The sequence below is a fragment of the Daphnia pulicaria genome, chromosome 1, assembly GCF_021234035.1.
Source record: "Daphnia pulicaria isolate SC F1-1A chromosome 1, SC_F0-13Bv2, whole genome shotgun sequence".
Taxonomy (NCBI): Eukaryota; Metazoa; Arthropoda; class Branchiopoda; order Diplostraca; family Daphniidae; genus Daphnia; species Daphnia pulicaria.
Window position 1 is genome coordinate 5,772,656 of NC_060913.1, and position 13,446 is coordinate 5,786,101.

Consider the following 13,446-nt stretch of genomic DNA (forward strand, 5'->3'; position numbering starts at 1 on the left):
ATCGCTCTCCAGATGGAACTGCTTGCAATGGTAGGAGACTCAAGTCGATCCACTGGTTTGAGATTACTTTTGAAAAGGGGGAGTCGTCGCTGACGGGTCGATGATGTCGAAACCCACACAAGGACATCGGGAGCTGGGGACATGGCGGGAATCCGTGTTGTGTCCACTGTCCACGTAGTACGCATATGCTGAAGCCCGAATACGAGTTGGCGCGTTGAATGTAGTTGGTGAAACCAGCACCCAGCACTATGGGAAGAGCTATAGAAAGCTACCCTCCTACCGCATATGGGCTCGGGAGTTTAGTATCCTTCCGTGTGTGCTGTGAGCTGGGCGCGTTGGTGCATCGTCGGACTAATATATTTCTCTTTCCGTAAGTAGCCAACTAAGCTTTTTTTCTTGCAAATCCAACTTACTAGATTCTATTTCAACTATTTGATTTCTATTTATTTGATTATATTTATTGAATGTACATTTTTTTAAATTACGGACTTAGAGGGCGTTTATTTAGAGTTGTTTGTTTATTCGTCGAAGGTTAAGTCTTTCAGACTACAGCCTTTCGGAAGCGTTTTATGTATCGTGAAGGGTTTAAGCAACAGTTTTCTCACAACGGAAAACTTGTGGCCTTCCAGATTATGGTTGCTTAAACAAAAAAAAAAACTTTAGACGTAATACGCAAAAGCTGTATTCTGAACGACACTTTTTTTAGTCAACAAATCTATTCAAGGACGAAGATAATGAATATCGTGGAAATAGATGTTGAAATGCAGGAGAGGCAATAAACAAGAACGCTTGCTATCACATATCAGTAATAGGCTGAGGTCAACCACAAAATCATAAAGATAGACTAACGTGCATATTCAGTACATGTCAAAAATAGTATTTGCAAATTGCGATCGAAATGAATTGGTTGAATAATAAATGTTAATATTTTATTTAACTATATTTTCTTTTGACAAGGTTGAGTATAAGAAACCTTGGTTGTCGCGACAAACAACATGGCTTCAATCAATAGCAACGTGTCAGAATCGGCAACTCCTGTCGAGTTTGTTCGTCCCGATTTACCCAGCCGTTGCACGTGGCATCGCAACGCAGACCCTGCCACTTCGCCGCACACCCTCAAACCTCCGTTAGTTAATTTTTTTTTTATTATTTTTTTTCAACATAATGAATTTTTTTTTTAAATTTTATTTTTAGACAGCCGCGAAAGAAAATTATGACAACAATTTTGGACAACATTGGAAATACCCCACTTGGTATCTATACACAGTTGACTATTGATTCGTTAAATTTTATTATATCCTTAACTATATTTATTTTTTCACTTCCAGTTCAATTGAATTCTATACCAAAAAGCTGCGGTTTGAAGTGCGAAATTCGTACGTATTTTATATGATCGTACATCGTAGCATTTAGAAATTCATCTTAATTGTTTATAATCTCAAATTACAAAATAGTTGCGAAATGCGAATTTTTCAACGCTGGTGGAAGCGTTAAGGATCGTATTGGATTGAGGATGGTAGAAGATGCCGAAAAAGCTGGTAAAATTAAACCCGGAGACGTGCTTATCGAACCAACTTCAGGAAACACTGGTACGCATTTTAACCCAAAGCGTAGCTTACATGAGCTATTTTTATTCTATATATTGATATATTTTTATACAGGCATCGGAATCGCATTGGCAGCCGCTGTGAAAGGTTATCGTTGCATCATTGTCCTACCGGAAAAAATGTCCAACGAAAAGGTTGATACCTTGAAAGCACTTGGAGCCGAAATTGTGCGAACACCAACGTCTGCGACTTTTGACTCACCTGAAAGTCACATTTCGGTGGCCCAGCGACTCAATCGCGATATCCCAAATTCTATGATTCTAGATCAGGTACTGCAAACGAATTAAATTCATTAAAAAGTATGAATGGTTTGGGCCATTGTAAATAAATTATTAAAGTTTTTTTAGCGTTAGTCAGGAATTATAGCGCAATTAATCAATGTTTTTTTATTACAGTACCGTAACCCTGGCAATCCTTTGGCTCACTACGACATCACGGCCGAAGAAATTATTGATCAATGCGATGGCAAATTAGATATGATTGTCGTAAGTTTTTGCTTTATAAAAAACTAACAAAAAAAAAAGAAAAAAATATGATAATAGTTGATTAATTATCAAAATTAGTTGTCAGCGGGAACTGGAGGAACGGCTACAGGCATTGGTCGAAAGATTAAAGAGAAACTTCCGAATTGTATTGTAGTCGGCGTCGATCCGGAGGGTTCCATCTTAGCTGAACCAGAAGAAATTAATAAAACCGATAATTCCGGATTTTACGAAGTGGAAGGCATAGGATATGACTTTATTCCTACTGTTCTTGGTTTGTTTGAAGACAAAAATTACGTCCGCAAAGTTATTCATTTCTAATTTCGTTTATACAGATCGCTCAGTAGTTGACAAATGGTTCAAATCTAACGATAAGGATTCATTGACCATGTCGAGAAAGCTCATTCGAGAAGAAGGTCTTCTGTGCGGTCAGTACGATCAACTAATTAAAGCGATTTTTTTTTCTTTACTTTATTTGTCTTATTTAGGTGGCAGCTGTGGAGCGGCTATGTCAGCTGCTGTAAAAGCTGCGCAAGAGCTTAAAGAAGGACAACGATGCGTCGTCCTTCTTCCCGATGGATTGAGGAACTACATGAGCAAATTCCTTTCTGATCAGTGGATGATGGAACGCGACTTGCTTGACAGCTCAGGAGATGTTTCTGAGAATCATTGGTAACAATCCTTGTATTCAAGTTTGACTCAGATGGTAGACCTCCATTTAACATGTTAAATTCAACTGATAGGTGGTCCAACTTGTTGGTGTCTGCTCTTAATTTACAAGCTCCGCTGTCAATTGTTCCTTCGGTTACATGCCAGGAAGCCATAGACATCATGAAAAAGGAAGGATTTGATCAACTCCCCGTTGTAGACAAAGAAGGGTATACAAAAAAGTTTAAATTAAAATATTAAGGTATGTTTTAAAAAATAAATTTTTGTTTTTTGGTTGTTTAGATCAATTAAAGGAATGGTAACGCTTGGGTCTTTAATGACTCGATTGCTGGCTAAAAAAGCTGATCCAAAAACACCAGTGGAAGATGTACTTTATGGTCAATTTAAACGAGTCACGCTCAACACTCCGCTTGCCAAGGTTTCAAGGATTCTCGATCGCGACCATTATTGTCTGGTCGTTCACAATCAACGTCTCTGTACGTAACGCATTTGAAATCTGTTTTTTTTTTTTGTTTTTTTTTTTCATTTAAATTTTATCAGCATAACGTTTAATTTGTTTCTCCCCAGCAGATACCAGTGACACTGTTGAAGAACGTACCGTGGTTGTTGGCATTGTTACCCAGATCGATCTTCTAAACTATATTACCAACCATATCCAGATTTAAGGAATTAATCCAAAGACCAAAGGAAAAATGCGGCTATATTTAATCGCATAAAGTCTAATAGATTCCGGACCATTTATTAGTTTAAACGGTTGTTAATCTGTGTTTCATCCATGAATGCAATTTTCAGACGGCAAGAGGAAACTGGGAATAAAATTTGGATTCATTCAATTAAGTGGTGGTTCCATCTTCATTAATTACACTTAAGCATGCTGATATTAGATTCGATATCTCTTGATCTACCGAATTGTTTGTTTTTGTTGAAAATACTGCAGCTGCTTCCCAATGAATAGCGGCTGAGCAGTATTGGTGTAGGGATGCAAAAACCAGTCCCAAGTTGAACAATGTTTCACTTGACGTTGGATCGACATCGCGTGCTTTTAGCAAACACGTGAGTGCCTGTAATAAAAAAAAAAAATTATGTTGTCATCTCGTTATTGTTCATAACGTCGATAGTACCAGGACAAATTTATCTTTGTAGAAATAGCACATTCCCAAATTATTGTAGATACTTGCTGACTCCATATCACGATTAAGAATATTTCGATAGAAACTGATGGCCTCCTCGATCTCATCTTGCTTCTAGTATGACAGAAATAGATATTGTTATTGCTTGTTACGTATGCGAAAAATGTATAAATGAGAAAATACCTGATGTAATACCGCCAGTTCGTTTAATGCGACAACGTTGTTGTTATTTAATTTAATTGCCGCTTTCAGAGTTTTTAATGCGTCATCGTCGAAATTCATATCCGCACACAGTTTACCAAAAGTGGTATAAAGTTGACTGCTCTTGGGAAATAGTCTACTTACATATTCGCGTTAGCTGTTGTGAATATAATAAATATCATAACTCAAGTAATTTTTATATTGACCTCAATGATAAGCGAAAAACTTCAATAGCGTCTCCAATTTTGTTTTGATGAATAAGGCAAGCGGCAAGCAGTTTATAGACGGCTTTGCTTTTACAAATTCTTAAGGCTTCTCTGCAACTTTCTTCAGCCAAATCATATTGCTTGAGGTTAGCATTGCAGCAAGCTAAGTCATACAGAATTAAAAAATCGGGTTGTTTCGCCAAAAGTTTCGCATGCGTGAGTGCTTCAATCGCTTTTTTGTAGCGACCTTGCGCAATTCTAAAAACACATTTTAAATAAATAATTCAAAATTGTTATCTTGGTTTTGCAGAAACTTACAAACATTTTGCGATTTCTTGTAGCGTTCCGGAATTATTCGGATTTTGAGCATAACACGTTTGAAACAGTTGAATCGCATCTTGGATTTTTCCCTCCGCATAGTACATTCGTGCCTTCATAATTTATTAAAGAAACAGACATTTAAAAAAATGAGTCTTAGTCTCTTACCATGTCAAGTAAATTATACTAGGATATATGTAGAGAACTCGGTCGGACGATTTCCATTCTTTTTTGACAAATCTTCTATAATTTTCTTACACAATATAAAGTCCCCACGCACAAAATGAAATTCTAGAAGCCAGTTTGTTTTCATGTTACCTATCAATACACTGAAGAAAAAGCTGAGTGAAATTATTGTATTTTCTGAGATATATCTGAAAAAGAAAATATCAACAGCTATTTTTCATATCCAAAATCGAAACCTGAACCTAGAATTCTTTGTTATGTTCCGTGTTTCTATGGTTACCAATTAATGGTAAATTTAAGAGGGAGGAGGGGAAACGTAAGAGAACAAACGTTAATTAAAACTCCAAAATGAAGAAGAAGTGTAAATCTAGAAAATTCATAAAGTTATCACAAATCTTTGATTGCTTTTATTAATGATTTTTTTTTTAATTTTAAATTTTATCGATGTAGTTGTTCATAAAGTCAATAGATGGATTTTACCGGTTTGCCGTTCGGGATTGTGCGCGCTGCTGTCGTACTGAAGTGACAAGCGAAAATTGAAAAATTTGTGTTCATTACTACCTAACGAAACATTCGGTAGCTGATCCTTGAAACTGACAACATGGTAAATTAACTTATTTATTCAAGTTTTTAATGTGTATGTATGTCTCATTCTTAATTTATTCTTAGTCTATTCTATCATACAATGGTGGATGCGTTCTTGCAATGAAAGGCAAGGGATGCGTGGCAATTGCCTCTGATCGTCGTTTTGGAGTCCAAACTTCTACATTGGCTATGGATTTTCAGAGAATGTTTGAAATGGGTCCCCATCTCTACATTGGTCTTCCTGGCTTAGCAACTGATACTTTGACGGTCCATGAAAGACTTCGCTTCCGTCTCAATCTCTATGAGCTCAGAGAAAGCCGTAAAATCAAACCACAAACATTTTCTGCTATGGTGTCCAATCTTTTGTATGAGAGACGCTTTGGACCTTACTTTGTTGAGCCTGTCATTGCAGGTTAGTTCTTTAATGGCCTCTTGGTTAAAATGTGGTAATTATATTTTATTTTACTGAATGTCTGTTTCAGGGCTTGATCCGGTTACCTGGGAACCATTTATTTCTGCTATGGATCTTATTGGTTGTCCTAACATGCCTGAAGATTTTGTTGTAGCTGGAACATGTGCTGAACAACTCTTTGGAATGTGTGAAGCCTTGTGGGAACCAAACCTAGAACCTGATGATCTTTTTGAAACCATCAGCCAGGCACTAATGAATGCATTTGATAGAGATGCTATTTCTGGATGGGGAGGTGTTGTTCACATCATGTAAGTTAATTTTTTCATAAATTTGTGTTTTGTGCTAATAACCTATGTTTTCTTTTACAGTGAAAAAGACAAAGTGACAACTAGGATGCTCAAGACCAGGATGGATTGAAATTTTTACTTTCATTATCAATGTATTTTGGAACTGATCATACACCATTTAAAAAATTCAGTTATAGTGTGTATTGTTTGCATCAAGCCAATTACAATGGACAGAAAAGGAAAACAGAAGAATCCAACGTTTTCAAAGACGCTTCAAAAAGAGATACTTATCGGCAAAAATGTACTCGCACTTTTCTTTTTTTCGTCCAAATTTCCAACCGAAAACTTCCCGTTCAGAAAAACAGTTTACACAATGCTTTCGAAAACACTAATGACGTTCATAGGCAACATGAATTTCACTTTTCATCTTCCTCCTCCTCATCTTCTTCGTCATCTTCATCGTCGTCGAATCCAAAACAATTAGCCACGTCCTTGCTAGTATCCTGAGCTTTAGCAACCTGAGAGCTACGACGAACGCGAGGGGTGGCTTGCATGGAATCTTCAATTTCATCTTTAGAATAAATAAAATTCGATATAGTAACTTAACGAGATTAACGTAATAACTAGTAGTTTACCATCCAAGGAGGTCATAGTATTTCCTTCTCCTTCCATCAGGGAACCATCCATTTCGGTAGCTCCTTCTACTTCCATCATGGTGGCCTCATCTTCGTCTCCACCTTCACCCTGTATTTTTAAATACGCTATAGTATATCGTACAAAATGCAAAGATTGGGAAAAATATTATTTACCTCTAATTGAATCACTTCAAGGACAACATACTGCTGTCCATCTTGACCTTGTACCGAGACCAGCTCTTCATTAGAGTTGAGACCAAGGCTAATGTCTTCATCCTCCATATCAGTCTCTTCGCCTTCAGTAAGACCTTCTAAACTCTGGCCATCTAATTTTCATCAATCGAATCGATTAAAAATACGCCATAAAATGAGAAAAATGCTGTAAACAAACCCTTAATTCGCTGTTTACGAGCCGCGCGGAATGCTCGCAATTCTTGCTGAGCGGCATCAGGATCGTGGAGCGCCAAATGGCGAATCAGATTGCCTTTGTGGCGGAAGGGTTTTCCACATTCAGGGCACTCATGCCGTTTCTCTCCAGGCGGTGGGGGCACGTAGTCGGGATTGTGATACAAGTTTTGGTGCCGACGTAACAACTGCTTTTGCCGGAAGCACTGATCGCACTGATCGCACTGGTAAGGTTTCTGGTCCGTGTGAATCAGCATATGTGATTCCAAATGGCGTTGAGAGATCGACGCGTAAGCACATAGATCGCACTTGAAGCATTTTTCTCCTTCGTGAGTTTTGCTGTGCAACTGCAATAGAACAAAAGGAATACAAAAATTAATTCCATGCAATAAAAATAATGTAACATTAATTCTAGAACAAACATTCGCTATTAAGAAAAAAAAAGAAACAGAAATTGAATGTAAGAAATCATACTTTGAAAGTATAACGATCGGGGAACGATTTGCCACATCTTTTGCATTTTAAAGGCTTTTCAGAGGTGTGCAATTTCTGAACGTGGATCCGTAAGTCAGTCTTTCGGCCACAAGTGGTTGGACATAGTTCACACTGGAAAATTGGTTTGTTGCCTGTGTGAATGAGTTTGTGAGCCTGCAAATAAAAACAGTACATTTTAACAAATCACAAGTGAACTTAAAAGTAAAATTTTATTCATACCTTGAGACTGTTGGATTGTGTGAATCGCGCATGGCAAATATCGCACTCGTAGGGTTTTTCGCCAGTATGGATGCGCAAGTGGCGCTTCAACTTGAAGGTGTCCGGGCTGGCATACGTACAGTGAGGGCACTGGTAGGGTCGCTCACCCGTATGGCACCGCATATGACGCTTGAGCTTGCTTAGTTCAACGGAAGCGTAGTCGCACTCGGTGCAACGATGTGGTTTCTCGTGTGTGTGGCGGTAACGTACGTGACGGACAAGCTCACCTGAAGTTGTGAACGAACTGTGGCAATGTTTGCATCGATGTGGCTTAGTGCCCGTGTGAGTGTTGACATGGTTCTGTAGCGAAGCCAACGTCTTGAATCCCCGATCACATACACTGCACTTGTGCGGACGCTCTTCTGAGTGACACTTCATGTGTCGAGACAGCAGATATCTTAAAATATAACAATGAAAAGGATCAACTCCAACTGATCTTCCATTTACAATAGGGAATCAAAAGTTACCGCTTTGGGCTAGTGTAGTTGCAGTAGTTACACATATGCGCCTGGGAGACGGTCTGTGTGACCTTTTTGGAGCCACCTTTACTCATCCTTGGCTTAATATCTTCATCTTCGGAATCCTGACCATCAGCACTACCACCTTCTTCGCCTTCGTCGAAATCATAAACCGCTAGGTTTTGGTCCTCGTCTTTATCCTCATCACCATCAAAGTTCTCGTCATCTTCGCCTTCGTCATCTTCTATTTCCATTAAAATTGTTGTTTATAGATGCAGTGTATAAAATGTGAATAGATCAATTTATAAACTATAATTTTACCTTGAATAACTTCACCTTCAGTACCATCAAGAACTTCAGATGAAATGACAGCTTGTTCAGCACCATCAGGCTGCTGGACAATCAAAACATAGCTAACTTCACCAGAAGATGATTCTGGGGGTAATATAGTGACAGTTTGGTAGCCACCTTCTCCCTGTGCAAGCACTACCCCTTCATCGGCTGAAGTCTGTGAAAGAAAGGCATCAAGATTTGTTTGCAGCATGATAAATAAGAATAGTTAAAACTTACCCCATTATTGGGAATGGATACCATAGTACCTCCATCTTGGGCGACAAGCGTTGCTGTACCATCTCCTCCATCAACATCATTACTTTGATAGTAATACTGTCCACTTTGGTCTACAAAATAGGTTCCACCATCTTCAGGTGCATCAGCAGCTTCTACTTCGTTTGAAACAACAGCTTCCTTGTTAGCTAGCTGGGAACCAGGTATCTGATTGGGATCTTCAATTTCCTTGTTGAATGTGTCGAGATAATTTTGGATCTCACTAATAGATTCTTCCTCTTGCTTCAAGGCCGCCATGGCTAGCTCTTAACTATTGAAGAAGAAATCGAAAAATTGTAATCTAGTTTTGTGACACGACAAAACGGCAGACGAAGAACGTCATCGAGCTGTAGAAAGTTGGGGGCTTGGCAAAAGGTCTGTACAATGAGGAATGGGCGGGAAATGCTATGTCTGACCCATCGCCATATTGTCGAAACACGTCGCCATTTCAGTTGGAAATTGTAACAAAACGATACGTTTAGTGGAAACAAATCACGACGCCAAAATCATCACGAACGGATTCGAAAAATAACGATTAAATTCAGTGCGATGCGCTCTCTGGCGGTCACAGAAAAGAACCGTCATTTCATGAAGAAGGAGACAGGGGGCATTGGAGTTGGGAAAATTGCGCCATATTGACAAGTGAGGCGCTGACGGCCATTGCAACCGGGATGTCTTTCACCAAGCCGCTAAAGGAGCAAGCGACTTTTCCCTTAAAATTAAAATCATACCTCTTCTATCAAAGGATAAAAATGAAGCAAAACACCTCCCGCTTGCTTCCAGTACAAGAACATGAATTCAAAACACAATATTGAGATTTAAATGAATGAATTAAAGTGACATACCGTTGGTTCATTAGTCGATCGTTGAGGGCGCGTTGGGAACGAAAAACCGTCGTGTGGCGGTGGCGTCGGGAAACGAAAAAGCTTTCCCCTTCCTTCTCCGTACTCACTTATCGATATGGTATATATCGATACATTTCAATCGAATCGTCTGCTAACCAACATTTCAAGTTTTCAACACATGCTTTGTGACTTGTACGAGTTATATCCAATTTAAATTAGAAAATTTTAAAAAAAGTTAGTACATTCAATCATGGTTTCAAATTTAACTTTTGATTTCATGAGACTGGTTAAGTGTGCGTCAAATAAAAAATGTAATTGGCTTCTTGAATTTAATCGGTTTTATGCAAGAGGGTCTCGTTATTTTCCCACTGATCGGCTTTCCAATGATGTTGACAGTGAAGAAAAACAAGACAATAATAAATCTAGTGATGCAGATGGATCTCAAATGGAAAGAGCACCCAGAACACTTGGTGAATCCCCCAAACAATTGCTTGAAAACGCGGCGTCTTTCCGAGAGGCAAAATCACATAACAAACCTAAAGAAAGAGTAGAAGATATTTGGAATTCTAACCCATATCCTAAAATCAGCAACTGGAAACAAAGCCAAGCCAAACATTCAATTAGACCTTATCGGGACCCTAGAGGAACTTCCATAATACTTTTTCCTGGTCAAGGTAAATGGGAGGTGTTGAATCAAAGCTTAACTAAACCCTTTTTCATTTTTTTTTACTCAGGTACCCAATTTGTTGGTATGGGAAAAGAACTATTACAGTATCCACTTGTAAAACAAATGTTTGATTTGGCAAGCTCAGTTCTTGGATACAATTTGTTATCTCTATGCTTAAATGGCCCTAGAGATACACTGAACCAGACATTTTTTTGCCAACCAGCAGTTGTGAGTAGTTTTTATTTTCATTGTGTTTGGTTTCATTCTATTTATTTTTGTATTAGTTTGTCACCTCACTAGCTTGCCTTGAAAAGCTTAAAGCTACAAATCCAGATGCCATCAATAATTGTATAGCTACTGCTGGTTTCAGTGTTGGTGAAATAGCTGCTCTGGTTTTTTCCAAAGCTCTGACATTTGAAAATGGTACTAGGGCTAATTTTCTTTGCGTATTTTTATTAATGGTTGGAAAATAATCTATATTTTTTTTTAAGCTGTAAGGCTAGTAAAAGTACGGGCAGAAGCAATGCAATTAGCCTCTGATATGACAAAATCCGGAATGATGACCGTATTTTTGGGTCCAGATTCAAAATTAAATTCTGCTTGTGCAGAAGCAAGAAAACATTGTGAAACATTAGGATTAGAAAACATTGAATGCAGAACTGCCAATTATCTTTACCCAGAATGTAAAGTAATTGCTGGAAATAAAGAGGTTTGAATTTTTCATGATAATGTCTAAGGGTAATTTTTGTATGATTTCATTAATTTTTTTTTTCCATTCATCTTAGGCGCTTGATTTCATTGAAAAACACGCAGCCACTTTCGCATTAAGGCGATTGAAACGACTGCCGGTAAGCGGAGCCTTCCATACGAAGTTAATGGAGCCGGCAGCTGCGGTCGTGGGAAAAGCATTGAAGAAAATTCCAATCCAACAACCGACCATTTCAGTTCATTCAAACATTGACGGGAAGCGCTATCGGAATTCAGATCAGATCTTAAAGCGTCTGCCCCAACAAGTAGTGAAGCCAGTTTGCTGGGAACAAACAATGCACGTGCTATATGAAAGGAACCAAGATCAACATTACCCTATGTCTTTTGAATGTGGGCCAGGGAGTTCCCTTAAGAGTATCCTAAGAATGGTAAATGCCAAAGCAGCTGTAACGTGTACGACTGTCTCAGTTTGATAAAGTATGTTACGTGTAATTATAGATTCAATTTAGAATAAACTGATCTTCAACGTTTTCTAGTATATTAAAGGAAATCAAACGACGTGAAAATTCTTTTTCTTATAATTCTACTGAATTGAATATTTCGATATTACTAGTATTTTCAAAATTGTATGATCTTAAAAAAAAAAATTTCAAGTGAATTTATCTCGCAATTTCTAATCCTGGAATGGCAGTTACTCTAAAAACCGAAAAAGTAACGTGGATTTAATTCGCCCGTTTTCATTCGAATGCGGTCTATTCACCTTTTTTTTTTTTTTTTCATTTCTGGCTGCAATATTGGGGAAGGCGATTGATTGGCTCTAGCTAATCCTTGGCTTAACGTTGTAAATACAAATGTCATTTTCGGTTGGCTGCACATGGTTCAATGGCTAGTGCACACTTGCATGGACTCTAATATATGTTAAATATTTGCTTATTTTCCGAAAATAGCCGACAAATATTTAGAAAACCAAAAAATCTACGAAAACATTAACGAGGTTTTAAAAAATATCGTCCAAACAGCAGGTCCGGTAAAAGCGATCGGATTGTCGTAATTTCATGTTTCTTAATAATACAGAAAAATCGCCTCGCTATGAGAGATTGAAATTTAATCTAATTTGCATTTGTTCGTGTTAAGAGCTGGTGGACGAGTGTAAGATATCAGCTGGTTGTCAGCATCGAGGTGAAACAAGTAACTAAAGAAAATCCCATGTGCTAAGTCTTAACTCTAACAACAACTGTGTGCGCTCCAATTTCATCACAGGCGTGGCTGCAACTAACTGGATACTGACTCGTCGAATGGGTAATCGATTCAGTCTACTCGGCCAGTGGCGGCGAGTCAAGTCGAAGAAACCGCAGAATAATTTTCTTTGCTTTCTGCGATTTGAGTTTTATTGCAATAACACCGGTCGAGTATTCTCTTAGAGAATTTCAAAAATTTTGAAATTTTATATTATTTTTAAAGGTTTGAAAAACAATTTCTTGTCAATCTGAATCTAAATTTTCTTTTCAATCTGAATCTAAATCTACTTTTTTAAAAGTTTAAAATAAAATACATGGGGCAAATTGTTGACCGTAATGACTAATGATTGCTGGGAATAATTGGGTTTTTCTGTCAGCGCCGGTAGAGCACAGTAGTCTCTACAGACAATAGATGGGGATGATGAAGTGGGGGGCTGGTGTCATGGGTGGGTGATTTGCACAACTTGGTCTCCAAACTTGGCTAAATACTAGGCTAAATATTTGGCTCCTTGGCTATGGGAGCTCACAACCGCTACTTTTTCAATCTAAAAATTTTTCAAAATATTTTTATAACATTTTGAAAACAATATAAAACTAAAATAATTCAATACAAAAACTGGTAAAAAGTATAAGTATTGAAAACCAAAAAGAGTTTAATATAAAAAGAAAAAATTTAATATTAAATCCCCCAAAAAGTTCAATATAAAATTGGAAGTTGTTAAAAAAGGCAGCAACCTAGCGGTTAAAAATAAGAACTTCTTGCCACATCTTTAATAGCCAGTTTGAATACAAACGGGAGATTCTTGCGCGACGCGTTAAATTTTTAGAATTTTCTTTAATCATAAAATTAAAAAACACGCAAGCGCTTCAATAACGCTACTTAATCCGCATCGCTCTAAATTTAATTTGAAGGAAGCGACGCGAAGGAAACCATTGCGGCGACTGGGTCGGACGAGTAACGCGAGCCCTTCCGTTATTTCAGCGCTTATCGCTGATCCGTCCGCTTTTTTAGTGCTGTCGCCCCCGCCAGTTCGCTGTTTTCGGCAGC

At 38.0% G+C, this 13,446-nt stretch overlaps 5 protein-coding genes across 9 annotated transcripts; 3 read left to right on the plus strand and 2 right to left on the minus strand.

Annotated features, from left to right (window-relative positions):
• Positions 1-216: 216 nt before the first annotated feature.
• Positions 217-3,591, plus strand: LOC124351948 (cystathionine beta-synthase-like). Of its 2 annotated transcripts, none has more exons than XM_046801978.1 (13): positions 217-370; positions 958-1,126; positions 1,195-1,253; positions 1,329-1,376; positions 1,455-1,589; positions 1,662-1,876; positions 2,003-2,092; positions 2,171-2,363; positions 2,425-2,517; positions 2,578-2,761; positions 2,833-2,967; positions 3,041-3,234; positions 3,326-3,591. In XM_046801978.1, exons 2-13 carry the CDS (start codon positions 996-998, stop codon positions 3,421-3,423), a joined length of 1,575 nt encoding a protein of 524 aa, XP_046657934.1. In that variant the 5' UTR covers positions 217-370; positions 958-995; the 3' UTR covers positions 3,424-3,591. The 2 variants fall into 2 exon arrangements, with proteins under 2 accessions (XP_046657934.1, XP_046657935.1); XM_046801979.1 differs by having other exon boundaries at positions 3,329-3,591.
• On the minus strand, positions 3,413-5,035 carry LOC124351990 (Bardet-Biedl syndrome 4 protein-like). Its single transcript, XM_046801981.1, has 6 exons — positions 4,801-5,035; positions 4,614-4,726; positions 4,296-4,553; positions 4,072-4,225; positions 3,880-4,002; positions 3,413-3,819 (listed from the first exon to the last, which is right to left on the minus strand). The coding sequence occupies exons 1-6, from the start codon at positions 4,924-4,926 to the stop codon at positions 3,592-3,594; spliced, it is 1,002 nt and encodes a 333-aa protein (XP_046657937.1). The 5' UTR covers positions 4,927-5,035; the 3' UTR covers positions 3,413-3,591.
• A 238-nt stretch (positions 5,036-5,273) lies between these two features.
• On the plus strand, positions 5,274-6,273 carry LOC124352006 (proteasome subunit beta type-3-like). The gene is made up of 4 exons (XM_046801982.1): positions 5,274-5,403; positions 5,469-5,796; positions 5,867-6,104; positions 6,165-6,273. Exons 1-4 carry the CDS (start codon positions 5,401-5,403, stop codon positions 6,211-6,213), a joined length of 618 nt encoding a protein of 205 aa, XP_046657938.1. The 5' UTR covers positions 5,274-5,400; the 3' UTR covers positions 6,214-6,273.
• On the minus strand, positions 6,270-9,871 carry LOC124351902 (transcriptional repressor CTCFL-like). 4 transcript variants are annotated; one of them, XM_046801976.1, is made up of 10 exons: positions 9,786-9,871; positions 8,905-9,211; positions 8,656-8,842; positions 8,344-8,575; positions 7,838-8,273; positions 7,598-7,771; positions 7,110-7,470; positions 6,893-7,044; positions 6,719-6,827; positions 6,270-6,654 (listed from the first exon to the last, which is right to left on the minus strand). In XM_046801976.1, exons 2-10 carry the CDS (start codon positions 9,196-9,198, stop codon positions 6,500-6,502), a joined length of 2,100 nt encoding a protein of 699 aa, XP_046657932.1. In that variant the 5' UTR covers positions 9,199-9,211; positions 9,786-9,871; the 3' UTR covers positions 6,270-6,499. The 4 variants fall into 4 exon arrangements, with proteins under 4 accessions (XP_046657932.1, XP_046657929.1, XP_046657931.1 ...); XM_046801973.1 differs by having other exon boundaries at positions 8,344-8,578; XM_046801975.1 differs by lacking the exon at positions 9,786-9,871 and adding an exon at positions 9,672-9,770 and having other exon boundaries at positions 8,344-8,578.
• Positions 9,872-9,910: 39 nt separating this feature from the next.
• On the plus strand, positions 9,911-11,690 carry LOC124351974 (probable malonyl-CoA-acyl carrier protein transacylase, mitochondrial). The gene is made up of 5 exons (XM_046801980.1): positions 9,911-10,459; positions 10,520-10,680; positions 10,737-10,875; positions 10,944-11,161; positions 11,238-11,690. The coding sequence occupies exons 1-5, from the start codon at positions 10,036-10,038 to the stop codon at positions 11,631-11,633; spliced, it is 1,338 nt and encodes a 445-aa protein (XP_046657936.1). The 5' UTR covers positions 9,911-10,035; the 3' UTR covers positions 11,634-11,690.
• Positions 11,691-13,446: the final 1,756 nt, after the last annotated feature.

Excerpts from the sequence above, each read along its gene's own strand:
- LOC124351948 (XM_046801978.1), top strand. The coding sequence starts at position 996 with ATGGCTTCAATCAATAGCAACGTGTCAGAATCGGCAACTCCTGTCGAG. Across the intron at positions 1,590-1,661 it reads ACCAACTTCAGGAAACACTG|GCATCGGAATCGCATTGGCA; the intron begins GTACGCATTTTA and ends ATTTTTATACAG. Across the intron at positions 2,364-2,424 it reads CTTTATTCCTACTGTTCTTG|ATCGCTCAGTAGTTGACAAA; the intron begins GTTTGTTTGAAG and ends TCGTTTATACAG.
- LOC124351990 (XM_046801981.1), bottom strand. The coding sequence starts at position 4,926 with ATGAAAACAAACTGGCTTCTAGAATTTCATTTTGTGCGTGGGGACTTT. Across the intron at positions 4,226-4,295 it reads GTTTTTCGCTTATCATTGAG|ACTATTTCCCAAGAGCAGTC; the intron begins GTCAATATAAAA and ends ATATGTAAGTAG. Across the intron at positions 4,003-4,071 it reads AACTGGCGGTATTACATCAG|AAGCAAGATGAGATCGAGGA; the intron begins GTATTTTCTCAT and ends CTGTCATACTAG.
- LOC124352006 (XM_046801982.1), top strand. Across the intron at positions 5,797-5,866 it reads TGTTGAGCCTGTCATTGCAG|GGCTTGATCCGGTTACCTGG; the intron begins GTTAGTTCTTTA and ends TGTCTGTTTCAG. Across the intron at positions 6,105-6,164 it reads GGAGGTGTTGTTCACATCAT|TGAAAAAGACAAAGTGACAA; the intron begins GTAAGTTAATTT and ends TTTCTTTTACAG.
- LOC124351902 (XM_046801973.1), bottom strand. The coding sequence starts at position 9,198 with ATGGCGGCCTTGAAGCAAGAGGAAGAATCTATTAGTGAGATCCAAAAT. Across the intron at positions 8,274-8,343 it reads AACTACACTAGCCCAAAGCG|ATATCTGCTGTCTCGACACA; the intron begins GTAACTTTTGAT and ends TTATATTTTAAG. Across the intron at positions 6,655-6,718 it reads TACTATGACCTCCTTGGATG|ATGAAATTGAAGATTCCATG; the intron begins GTAAACTACTAG and ends TTTATTCTAAAG.
- LOC124351974 (XM_046801980.1), top strand. The coding sequence starts at position 10,036 with ATGGTTTCAAATTTAACTTTTGATTTCATGAGACTGGTTAAGTGTGCG. Across the intron at positions 10,681-10,736 it reads TTTTTTGCCAACCAGCAGTT|TTTGTCACCTCACTAGCTTG; the intron begins GTGAGTAGTTTT and ends TTTTTGTATTAG. Across the intron at positions 11,162-11,237 it reads TAATTGCTGGAAATAAAGAG|GCGCTTGATTTCATTGAAAA; the intron begins GTTTGAATTTTT and ends CATTCATCTTAG.